The 13,590-nt window shown below is 38.1% G+C and overlaps 1 protein-coding gene across 4 annotated transcripts in view; it reads right to left on the reverse strand.

Annotated features, from left to right (window-relative positions):
• Positions 1–13,590, reverse strand: part of LOC124162852 — a 269,833-nt gene that overhangs the window by 168,998 nt on the left and 87,245 nt on the right. For all 4 annotated transcript variants that reach the window (XM_046539526.1, XM_046539527.1, XM_046539529.1 and 1 more), the window contains 2 exons: positions 13,354–13,435; positions 3,561–3,656 (listed from right to left, as the gene is read on the reverse strand). In XM_046539526.1, the coding sequence (XP_046395482.1) occupies positions 3,561–3,656; positions 13,354–13,435 (178 nt within the window). The remainder of the gene's footprint in view (positions 1–3,560; positions 3,657–13,353; positions 13,436–13,590) is intronic.

Below are 13,590 nucleotides of genomic sequence, written 5' to 3' on the forward strand. Positions count from 1 at the left end.
AATATGATTAATACAGCTCACACAAAAATGATGAATATGAAGCAGTGCGCATAAACATTTCTTCCATAAATACGGTATCTCTTACACAAGGGGAAATGCTAATATGCTTCATTCATAATGAGCTGCATACAGCATGTATCTCAAACCATTGTTTCATTCCGCTCATAGATGCTAGCTGCATGGGAAATAGATATGGCATCGTTCGTCACATTTTATTTACGCTTTTAATTTTCGTTAAGAAATTATTTAATGCCGAAAATTTTACCACATTCTTATATTTTCCGCAATAATAGAGCTTTCACTCGCGAACGAACTTCTAACATCCAATATCCTTATTGCCAAAATCTCGGTGCTTTCCTATCCTCTTTTCCACAGATATTTACAATAAATATAAAGTAATTGTAATAGAGAATAACTTATACGAAGGGAATTATAATTAATTGAATGAGAACAATGGCATATGCTTAGGAAATTTAAGAGGAAAGGGAGTGGTATTACCCTGAAATTAAGCGCCATTTTCGACGAAGACTCAAATGGGTTCCTCAAAAAAATCAAAACTTGACACCGGCACCCCACATCTTCAGAAACGTGATGAAAAGTTGGTAATTACAACCACGCCCGCAGATCGGTTCAAAATATGTTTCCTCGTTTTCAGCTAGCTCCGAGACAGCAAGGAAGACTCCGAGAGAAAGCGAAACGGCGCGAACCGTGTGTAGCTGCTGGTGGCGTTTCCACAAACAGCGTTAAAATGCCAAGGATTTGGACTGGATTCCTGAAAAGAGGGAGCCCTCCCTCCTTATGAATACATCTCCATGCATCATAAAAAGCTTTGCTCGGCACGAACGCTCCTCTCCAGACAGACAATGCCCGGGCACAGCCAGGTGTCACTCGCAGCTCGCAGGGAAAGAGAGGGAGGAATTAACGTCGGACCGTTGAGTGGACGGCAGTTTCCGTGCTTGTTACGCGGGCAGCGGAGCGAAGGGGATAAGGAGAGAGGATTAAGGTGGCATAACTTCGGGAGGAGTGCTAGCTTTGCTCGACAAATGGCGATCCGTGAAATGATACTATATTAATTTACCAAATCCAGTTGATGAGGGCTAGAACAAAAGCAGTAAACGATATCCATTGGATATCGGAATAAGGTTAATATATGAATCGCCAACTGTAGAAAGGCATCATGTCCAAGTTGGACGATTTTTCTTTTTTTCTTTAAGTTGTTGCTAGGTGCAAGACTCAACGTTTCCTACTAAAAGGAAATATGCCATGCTAATCAAATCAAGTGGACATGTTTCCTTTAAGCGGGAAACGTTGAGTCTTGCACCTACGACGTGGCGTTATTACGAGATAGATATTTTGATAACTTTACGTACCTATATATCCTATTTTCAATATCCACGACGAGTTGTAAAAATAACGTTGCATAGATATCCAAATTGTGATATCTGTAATATTGAAAATTTGTTATTCCAAACATTACCCATAGGCAGCATATGTTTCGTATAGATTGAAGAACACAAATGTTTTGTTTGTATGTCCGGGGATTACCAAAACCATATTAAGAAAACCAATTATCTACTCATTAGATGTTGTGAAAGTATCTAAGAGATGTACCTCCATGTCCACAGCTGGACATAGTTGTAACGTTGTTTGGCGGGTTTTTTTATATTTGACAGATATCCATACAACGTTAATTAGATTAATAAGGATATTGCACGGATGTCATATGTAAGCGCCGAAAATGTTGTCTGAGTGTTGTTGATACATTGATTGCTGCTTGAGAACCGGCTGTGATTCATTACTAATTCAATCGGGGTTTTCCTAAAGCTATGATTTTAGGAAAATTTGCGACGTAGTACGTGAAAAAGTAAAAGACGTGAAAATTAATAAATCTGGATTCCATTTTAACAATTTATTTTTATTCTTTGAGACCTGTGCGGCTTGATTAGATTTTTCAAAATAGTTGTAAATTTTTATACCAATGCTAATCTAGGAGTGATGAATACCGAACTTTTTACTTGCATGATTAATTGAGAAGGTCATAAGCCAACGGGTACAAGTTACTTTTTTCTAAACACAGTTAGGTAGAGAAATAAGGTTAAGAAAACAAACGAGATCAACAAATTATTTATTAGTGCATTTTATTTTCCACTCGATGGCAGCACAGAACAGAGGGTAATTCGTATCCCTTAGCCACCAAGTTTTTGCATACTTCTTCTACCAATTGCTGTGCGTAACTCTGTTCCGAAAAAGCTCACACCACTTGGCTTCTCACTCCCTCCATTAAACTTTACTCACTCAATGATTCAATGCAAAGGTTGATTTGCTCACGTGAGGGCATTGCTCGCTCCTGAATGACCCACAGCCGTGAGATATTCAACAGAAACAATCCCAGTCCCTGGCGCCTAAGTCAACTCGAAGACGATAGTGCTGTCATCCCCAAACTATCGGTCACTTAAGCCTGAATCACACGATCATTTTTTTTCGTCGCGAAAGTGATCACTATCGAGATCACTTTTCCCGTCGCGAAAAGCAATCGCTTTTTGTGATCATTTTTCTGAATCACACGGTCACTCCCGCCGTCGCTTTTCGCATCATTTCCAATATCACAGCTCGTTGTCATAGGATCCACATCACGAAATTAAATAGCGTGTTTGTTTATTTATGTCGTTTCCACAATTGTCAAACGTTGCGCTGCAATCGCTCCATAAGGGAATGCGTTCCGATTGGCTGAAATGGGGTTTTAGTGACGGTTTTAGCGATGGAAAAAAGCGACCGGACGAGTGATGAAAAATAGCGATGGAAATCCTCATCGCGATCGCGAAAAACAATTGCCGCCGACGATCATTTTGCGCAGTGATCGCGATAGTGATCACTTTCGCGACGAAAAAAAATGATCGTGTGATTCAGGCTTTAGCACCCCGCCCACTAGGATATCATGCTTCCTCAAAATTCATATTTCCAATTAATATTAGTCCTGATAAAAAATGTAAGTTATGATGTAAATATATATGTATGCACATATTTTATAGTGACAATTTTTATTCCGACCACCGACGCATGACCGATTCTTTAAGGAATGAAGAACACATGATAAGAAATTATTTCTTCCCAGCTCATGTGCAAAATAAGTATCAATCAAAATTTTATCAAATGGATGGTACTAAGTAAATGGTATCCATTGATTCAGCAATGACAAATATAGTTACTACCCCCGATCATTCATTGTTCATTGCTATGAAATTATATCTGGAAAAATAACGATTAACCATTTAATAGATCGGAAAAAAGTGAATGTAAATGTTGAAATAATCTTTGTTTTTTCTTCTCATCAAAATGTTTCCAACCAGTCCATATTACACGACGATAACTCGTAGCTGAAAATAATGTCCGGCTGCTTGACACGATACAAAGGTAAGCACAAAATTTTTCCCATAATTCATACCGATCAAACCCAGAAGATGGACATTCCAGAAAAAATATAAATTTTTTCTTTATCAGATCCATGATCGTACCGTCATCCCAATCATACTATGGTAAAAATTATTGGTTTTAGCACTCACGTGGCTGCAGGCGCAGCTGGGAGCTTCGCTGCCCTCGTCCGCGTGAAATTGCATCCACGCATCCTCTCCAGCCCGCAACCGGTGCTCTTCTTCGCCCTGCCAGAGAGATAAAAGATAAATGAGACAATGTTAATGAGGGACGAGATATAACGCGGACTTTCGCGTATTCCGGAAGCGAAACAGAGTACAGTATCAGCTTTTCAACTCGCGAAACTCACCCGCAAGATATGTAAATGTATGCGATAGTACGTGAAAAATGGCAAATTCAAGAAACAATGATCATTTTCGAATGATCCCTCTAAAACAAGCCATTCGAATGAAGAACGAAACAAATGAAAGCGAATTGAATTGGATGTAGAGACAAAAATAGAGCTTCGGGAAGTGAAGGAAGGAAGTGGCCTAATAATATAATATTAATAAAAAATTTAAATAAGTTTTTCACATATTTTTCTTCGAATTCAACTTTCCACAAGAAAAAGGAAAACTTTTTATATTCGGTTTTTTATATTAAATTTTTATTTTCAATTTCAAATCAATAATTTAATTCAGCCTCAAAATTACAGGGAAGCCCTAAAATATAATCACCAGAAGCAGATGATCAATTCGTGATAATTTTCGTTACTTCATTAAAAAGCTACAGTTCATCAAACACGATACAGACATGTGCGAAATTTTGGGAGGCTAGGAGGAGCCTGGCCCCCCGACTTAAATGGTAATTTGTCCGAAAAAAAAAGCACGAAACTTGCACACGTAAGTACCATGAAAAAAAACATCAAAAGTTTAAATAAATTTTAGTCTTTGATAGTACTAAAAATTCTGTATTCAGAGCAATTTTCAACGAATTTTCCAGGTGACCCCCGCATTTTACTCGGGGATGTTCCATAGTCCATAAAAACCCCCGAAGTATTGCTGGCCCCCTGACATAAAACTCAAAACTCCGTCAATGGACACAGATGATGAAGATATCTCACATTTTTGCAGAGCAGAGTTGATTATGGGGACGTACGTTTCGTTGGCTCGTCCTGCCATCATCCTCCAGTCGAATTCACCCTGAGGGCCAAAGCGGGCTGTTCCCGGAATGTGAGTGTGGTGAACACCTCCATCCGGCTGAAAATTTCGTATGACTTAATTTCACCAGTCCTCGCCGGGAAAAAATATGTTGCTGCGAAGCCGTCAAATTTACACCCATAAACCTCGAGATATTTATCAGGGCATTGGTTAGAAAGGTACTCTAAAAGATCTAATACGCTCCTTTCCACCAGGAGCTGTCGAAGGGAGAAAGTCATACACACTGGTAAATTGGAAACAGTGCTTTCATCCAAGCAGAAGAAAAAGATATCTTCGGGTGACCAATTGCTAACTATAAATTTCCGAATAACGGAGTGCGTTAAATATGCAATTATATGCATATGAAATACGCCGGGAAATAATCTCAGCAGAATAAGGTAATCGAATGAAGGCAAAGATTATGTAAAAATAACTACTGCAAAGCAGGGTTATATTATTAACATCCCTTTTTAAACATGAGGACGCGAAGAGATTAAATTCTGCTAACAGACATCATAGCGGATAAATGAGAATCGAATGTAGAGTAGGACCCCATAATGTTTTGCTAATGACTGTTCTTACGGTAACCGATTACCCTGCATAGGGTAATGACGACGGAGGTTTTAAAATATGCAAATAAGAAGCTTCTTTGCAACAGCCTCCAATATTCTTGTGAATTGGACGACTATCAATAATCTGTTAATAATTTCTGAATTTTTAATTCAACTTATTTCTAGCTAAACACTTGATTTCGAAAGAATTAATATAGTTTTTTTGACGCCTTAAAGTAATAACTTTTTACTAACGAGATGTACCTTTTCATATTCATTTGCAAAACCGAGAACAGGCTTCCATAAAGCCGTAAATTGAATCTATCGCAGCCTCTCCGACAATTTTGCTTCAAAGGCACGCTAACGACCATAGAATTCGATATGGATTTTCTGTCATGAACGTCTATCACAGCTCCTAGAGTGGACCTTTTAGAGATCAGCGGTACAGAGCGAATTGGAGCCGTATTGGTGGTGGCTTCTAAGAAAAACGATAAGATATTTTTAACCTTAAACATTGATATACATGATTCGATTTAAAATGTATATACTGCATAGCTAATAAAGCCCTTGCTCGAATATTTACAACATAATACTAAGCTAATTTCAAGAGTTGTTCTCCCATCCCTTTAGCTTGGACGCTGCAAATTATAATTTTAATATTTATTAGCTCTGGTTACAATACTGCTAAGAGCACCAATTTACAATGGTGGTGAGCTTAAGCTATTTAACATTTTATTGAGCAAACAACAGATTTAAGCAGTGGTGAAAAATAGGAAAGCATTGAAAACGAAATATAAACCTGTATCAAAAATATGGCATATAAAATAAGCCTAAGCAAAAATTACAATACGAACAAAATGACATGATACTTTTAGTGTGAAAATAACGAAACAGAATCGGAACTACATAACAGAAGAAAGAAAATTTGTAATGTGCCATTGTGGAGGTTATTCATAATAACTAAACTCTTAATTGATTACTATCCTTTGAGAATTGATACTTAATTTAACTTTATTCTACGACGTGAATTTTGAGGACAACAGTGCTATTTTTTGTGCTCTCATGTGAAGGGTTAATTTATCAGTAAGCCGTTCTCAAGTGAGATGATGTCTATGCAAGAATGATAAACGAAAAGCATACTTGCCCGAATACATTAATATTACATTTGCTACGACAGCTGCATAATTAGCAGGCAAATAAAAACCTGAAATTCTTGAAACTGGGTCCAATAACAAATTTTCCTCGAGAAGATCTTTGTAAAGATAAAGAGTACTTTTTGCTGCCTTTTTCATCGCCATCTATGTACAGAAAAAAGTCAGGAGCCTCTTCGCAGGGAAAAAAATAAGAATAATTCAAATGATTCGCAGTTACTTCATTGGGACAAACTAAATTTGTCTATGAGGAGTTCTTTTAAAAGTGCACAGTTAAAACTATTACCCTTGCCAAACTAATTTACCGAAATTTTACTAACAAAATATTGTGCGTTTTAAATGCAAAAACTTTTAAGCATCAGCGTTATAAATAAATCGAAAAATTTCAGTCCAGGACATTCAATTCATTTTACAAAAATCGATAGAACTCTGAGGCATCCAAAACTCCGCTAACTCGACTTATTGCAACTTAATACTTTTATAGGAATCAAAGTGAAGAATTAAAACTTTTACACTCATAATTCATTGTTCTAAAAAATAATCTGAGAGTAAATTAATAGCTTGTTTAATATTTTCAACGACATCATAAAGTGTTCAACACTTGTTTTTAAAGTACATTACAACATATAATTGAAGTTATTATAATCCAATTGATTAATTTATTTTATTTTGGCATTTTATTTTCAAATGATTATATTAATTCATTAATAATTATGCCCGCCCATCCATTTTTTGTCGGTTGAAAGAAATATACTTTAGTTTTCATAAATATACACGTAAAAATCCAACAATTATTATCTTACGCAATGGGCATGGCGACAGCATAACGAACTGATAAGCACCTTTCTTTTGATTGGCATCCCGTATCAGATGATCAATTACAGGCGTTGGTCAAAAAAAGGATATCACTTTTGAAAATTCATTGACCAGAACGTATTCCACGTCGCCCCGCTTCTCTTCCACTTTGAAACGCTCAAAAATCTTGGACTTGCTCGGGATACACGCCGCTCCAGGTTTAATTATCATTGCAGAAAGGTTGTTAACACCGTACACGGAATGCATATTGCCTCTCTCCCCTCTAACGAGATGAAAAGAGAGATCCCACGGGAGTAGGTAGAGCTGGAAACAAAAAGCCAAAGAGAAGGGATAAAAAAAACGTTAAGACCCGGATCCTTTCGGCCGTGCATGAGCCTTACATTGTTCTGGCCTGAAGGAAAAGACGCATTGGATTCGCCTGATAATCTCGCTGCCCCGAAAGAGCCCATGAGAAGGGGCTCAGCCTCCTAATTGCCGACTCGGCACGCTAACGAGGGCCTACCCTAACGTGTCCCTCCACAGTTTCTTTTGCGCGATTTGCCGTTCAGAGGAACGTGCTATTAGCACGAAGAATACATTGCCAAGATTCCGCATTTCTCCTTGCCATTGAGAAAAAAAAAAAGAGCTGGGGATAAGGTCGAACCTTTTTATTCGCACAAGTGAGTTAACAAAAAATAAGGACATCGATTAATTGGCATTAAAGTGGAACCTTTCCAAATGCGATGACTTTACGTTGCGGTGATAAGGTGAAATCGTGGTTGATTCGTTTCCTGCAGGGTATCATCTAAGCAAAGAGAGATAATAAGGTGAAAATTGAGTGCAGTCATGTGGTAGGTATTAATTTGCTGCATTAAGCTTTGGAATTTCCGAAAAAAATACTTTCCGCATTTCTCCTTGCTATCGAGAAAAAAGAGCTGGGCAGAGTTCAAAACTAAGAACATCGATTAATTGGCGTTAAAGTAGAACCTTTCCAAGTGCAATGATGTGTCGTTGCGATGAGAATCTGAAACCATGTTTGATTCGTCTTCTGCAGGGTAACATCTAAACAGCTGAAGTAATAAGATAATCAGTGAGCCTATCCTGTGGCGAGACACGAATTTGTATCATATTCGAGAATATATTCTTATACAATTCGTATTAATTTGCGTTATCCAACTTTGAAATTTTCGAAAAAATACTTTTTACATTTCCCCTCGCAATCCAGAAAAAGAGCTGAATAAGCTAAAACTATTATTCGTACAACTGAATTAGCAGAAAATAAATTAGGACATCGATTAATTGGCGCTAAATTGGAACCCATTCAAGTGCGATGATTTGACTTTACGGCGAGAATCCGAAATCATGGTGGATTCGTCTCCTGTAGGGTATCATCTTAACTGTGAGAGTTAATGAGGTGATCACGGAGTGCAATCCTGTCACGAAACTCAAATCGAATAAATTTGTAGACACGAGTTAATTTCCTGTATTAAACTTGAAATTTCTGAAAAATTAATAGTAATACGAATAGTAATAAGAATACGAATTCATTAAAGGATAAAAACTGAATTATCGAAAAAAAATCTCACCTTATTCATCACTTAGTGGAAGTATTTAAAAATGTTACACCAACGATGAGGAGGGAGAGAATTATCACTCCCAAATATGATAAATAATATGCTAAAGTTGCCATATTTTAATGGCAGTAGCACAAGCAAGGACGCCGTTTTGGTTTGAATTCTATGGAATTTCATTTCAATAAACTAAGTACAGTAGATTCCGTTTAATGGGTCCACCGGTTACTTGGGGCAGCCGCTTAATTGCGGCAGATCTTGAAGAACAAAACCCAATAGAGGAATATCCCAGAGTATTCTCCGCTTAATTGGGACAGCATGCCTCTTTATTGGGCCATGAGTCGGCGACATAGACTCTATGCTTTTAATTAAAATTTTTTGTTTTCAGAATACTATTTGTTTTCATCATTTGATTTACTCTTATTTTCCACAGATGTTCCTATTCTTGCCCTATTTTGAAAGTTATTGTTATTATACTATCCGCAAGAGGATGGGACTTTTCTTTAATAGGACTTAATAAAAGACAATCATTCAGCGTCCCCCGAGGCGGTGAAAAATATTTTTAACTGAATTGTTATAATTCTTAAAAATCAAAATAAATTAACTAAACTCACTAATTTATTAATCAAATTAATAGTTTAAAAATTTTATGTTACATTATAAACATTCTTTAGTCTTCTTCTTATCATTTCAACGTTTGTTTATACCCATATACAGGATAGTTGGCCTAATTGGGACAGCCGCTTAATTGGGGCAAATGCCCTATATGTCTCAATTAACCGGAATCTACCATATTTTAGCGAATCTAAAAATTCGCTAAAAAACCTTCTAAAAATTCGTGACTCAAATGTAATCAAATTTATTTCTAATGGGGGCCAAAAATCCCAAAACCCATAAAAATCGAAAGTAGGTATGCTTAAAATTGCCAAAAATCTAGGAGCCATACCTATCCACAATGTATCCTGTGGTGGAAGCTACCCGCCAACACCATATGCTAGGAGTGACGCAGAAGTCGCCGAAAAACAGGTCGATCGTTGCAATAGGGGCCTGATTATGCGCGAAAGCAAATAAATGAAGAAAGATTGGATTGCTTTATTTGATTTTCGAGCCATAATAATTGCAAAAGTAGCACTTTATTACTTAAAATTCATCTAAATCGCATTTTTTCCACCGACTATGAAATGAAATTCCAATGAAGGGAAAAAGGATTTACTTGGGCAAAACCTTAGAATTTTATAAAAAGCCTGAATTTTTAAACCCACTGGTAATGAACACTGCCTTTTCAAGTACAATCACACAGAGATCCTTCACTCACACTTAAATAATTGTTGCTAAAAATTACTATCCTTTCAAATGTTGTATTTGTATTTTTACTAATAGCTAAACTTAGAATTCAAGCGGTAAGACTCTTTCCTGAACCCCTACACAGTGGGTGCTTTCCATTCAGGCGACTCACGTGTCACCTTGTGTTAACTCTAGTCAACTCCTAGCCAGCCACGAATGGAAAGCACCGTATGCGCAGTAGTTGATGCGCGTAGAACATGGTAGAACACGAGTTTAGAACACCGGGAAATTTATCCAAAGAGACCGATGTAAGTGATTCAGAGTGAATATCTGGAATGTTTTTTGTTTATATTGTTGACCAATGTTGGATTCTGATCATTGGTGATTTGGATTGTTCTCTTGACCGTTTAAAGTAAAACTTGTGCTGAAAATTGTCTTTTATTTTAGATGAACGAAGAGCAGTTTATAGCCTATGTAATGGAAGAAATACATAGTAGCAGTAGCAGTGATGATTCCGAATCGAATCCAAAAAATTAGTAAAACACAAGTAAAAAGCAATTACTTTCCTTTAAAGGAATTTAGTCCTCATAAAATGGGTAGACTTTTTACGGTGAAAACAATGATGCAATTTACGCAAATAATTCGACTTAGTTATAGGCATGGCAGGTGTATTTAAAAATAATATCACTCAAATTCACAAAATTTTAAAATAGCAATAAGAATCATCTCACAATTGTATAATAACTACTGCAAATTTTAAAAAAATGCATTATTATCTCTGCATATAAGCTATTTATTTAAAACGTCATACCTTGAACATATCGCACACTTGCCAATAACTAATTTAAAGAATGTTTCAACTCCAGTTCCAATGCAGGTGAAAGGCGCCAAAACAACTATGCATGCGCAATTCGTCTGTCCGCTGTCTCAAACTCAGCTTTTCGTCAGAGTCGGTGTGAGTCCGCCTGTGTCGGCAACTCCAACGAATGGAAAGCAAAAAACACGACCTGTGTCGACGCAAGTCAACTTGCGTCGACGAATGGAAAGCACCCAGTATACACGTCCTCTGATCTCTTTTTGCTCATAAAGTTGAGCCGATCGGATCTAAGACTGCGACAGACAAAATACTTTCCTAATTACGAAAGAAAGTATTTCTGGCTAATGCATAAAATCCACGCTTTTATTCATTTTTAACTACCGTCAAAGTTTTCTTACGGAACACTATCCTCTTCACAGCTCTCTTAGTCGATGTAGTTTTCTTGCAATGGATTCCAATTTATTTTCATATTGGAGATTATTAAAACGTGTGAGCCAAAACAGCCCGGTTAAAACAAGTCTTAGCCTAGCTATTTGTATTTATTTATAAAAATAAGCCTGGCCAGCAGTTAGTACCTTATTATTTTCTATTTTAAAAAAATTTGACGTGATATACTATAACGACATTTAATTACAATATTTTCTGCAAGGCCGATGAAAATCTGGCGCAATATATCATAGGGAAAATGAAAGAATTGACTTAGTGTAGGTTCATTATAAAAAATTCTCTGTTCACTTTATGTTTGCGAGTGAGATGGTGTGGCTAAAGCAAGTGGAGGTGAGGGTAGGAAAAGTTTCTCGACATTTGACTTTCCCTTTACTAATCAGCAAACAGTAGGCGTGACCTCAGTCAGTCGCTCTCACAAGGGGAGTGTCACAAAAGTGGGCCCCTAGCTTCACCAAAGCTATTGGTTATGTAACCCCATATGGGGGGTGATTCGTGGACAGCTCCCGATGTTCTACAACACTACAAAGTTTGATTGAAATCTGAGACCCACTTTTGTAACACTCCCCTTGTCAGACCTCCGTCGAGTGAATATCGTGAATCTGCTCGTGGAGCAGTGTTGCCAAACCTCACGAGTTTTCCTTGTATGTGTAAATAAGATTATAGGATTATGATATAACCAGTGGCGATTCTATGGGGGGGCTAGGAGGGGTATATCCCCCCCTTGGATATCTAATTTATACTAAATAGAATGGTAATTTTGTTCCCACCCCCACTACTGCTGGGAGGTTATCCCCAACATAGCCCATGCCCCCCCCCCCCCCCCCTTAGGTTATCCCCCACTTAGTCCCCCCTGTCCCTATCCTGGATCCGTCACTGTGTCTAAGCATGCCTTTCACCAACGGTGCCTCATTCAGCGCGGAAGCTGACAATGTCATGGGCTTTTGTGAAAGGATCAGTGGCGGCGCGTGCGTATACGCATGTTAGCAAGTGCACACCCAAAGATGAATAAATTATAAAAGAAAACTATTCCTTTGCAACGCGAAGGATAAAAGTACTGTCTGCATATGCAAGAAACGTGAGCCTCCGAACGCTACAGCTATCTCCTTTTCGAATTCACCGCTCTACAAGTGTGCGATCCCGTGGCATCATGCCGGGCGCATTTTCGGTCTGTGCGATCGCTTGAGGGAGCTCTGGCGGGACGAGGTAAGCGGGGGGGTATGTGCTGTTCAAAGGGGCGATGGGAGCAGACTCAAAACCATGCGAATGCGCACGCGCATGTTTTTGGTGACTGACTAGCAGGTAGTGTAGTGGTGTAGCCGCCACCTACACTACCTGCGCCCAGGATCCTAGTCCGTCTACAGAGCCATCTGTATAGCCGTTTTCTACACTACTTCCTCATAGGGTGTAAGGAAAAGAGAATGAATTTCAACTACCGTCACTTGTAAAGGTGTGTTGAGAATAATTATTTTCATACATGCTAATATTATTTCTGTTCATGCAATTTTAAGGGTAGAGTGTACCAGTGATATGTTTTACTTGCTATGTATTCTATTACGACGAAATATGACGCTCATGGATTAGGATTAACATAATATAATTCAATCATCCTATATCTGCTCTAATGCACACCCTAGATAAATTACCACCAGCCGCCACTGGAAAGGATTAACCTCAATACCTTCCAAATGAGTAGGTATATTTTCTGTACCTGTGGCCACTCATGACTCGCATGTTTCCAGTGACAAAGTAGGATGCTATGTACATTGGGCAACGTTATGTTCGCTCCTCCTCTCCGTCTCGGTACTACCCCTCCTCTATCAGCGAAGCCATCCGAGAGTGTCTGGGCTCTCACGAAAGCTCACCCGCAAATATAATAGAATTATGTTTGAAAGAGAAAGACCCGGGTTTCATGACACGGTTACATCTTCAGGTAACACCCGCGTTGTGTTCTTTCAAACATATTCATGAACCTAACAAAATGTATTCTTTCAATTTCCAAGACAGAAAAGTTTCACAAAGTAAAGCCTTAAATCACCAATTATAAATTATCACATGTTGAGCATCCAAAGACTTGTCTTAGAAAATGTTTTTTTTTTCAAAAAGTAAAGAGCGGAACTCTGTTGAACTTACCTCCTCCTCCGCATCCTTGACCGTCATCTCCGACAAGCACCCTCTGCCCGAGTGTTGTACTTGCACCATGGCGTCTGCACAACTGCAAGGAGAAAATAATGAAGACGACTCTATTAAAAGAAGAAGTAAGAGATCTTCTACACACTCCCAGCCTCCTTGAACCTCTACCAAAGGACGCTCTTTGATAAAAGTGACGGTGTTAACATAATACACTAGTGTAAGTGCGAAAACATTTAC

The sequence above is a fragment of the Ischnura elegans genome, chromosome 7 (genome assembly GCF_921293095.1).
Source record: "Ischnura elegans chromosome 7, ioIscEleg1.1, whole genome shotgun sequence".
NCBI classification, from domain to species: domain Eukaryota; kingdom Metazoa; phylum Arthropoda; class Insecta; order Odonata; family Coenagrionidae; genus Ischnura; species Ischnura elegans.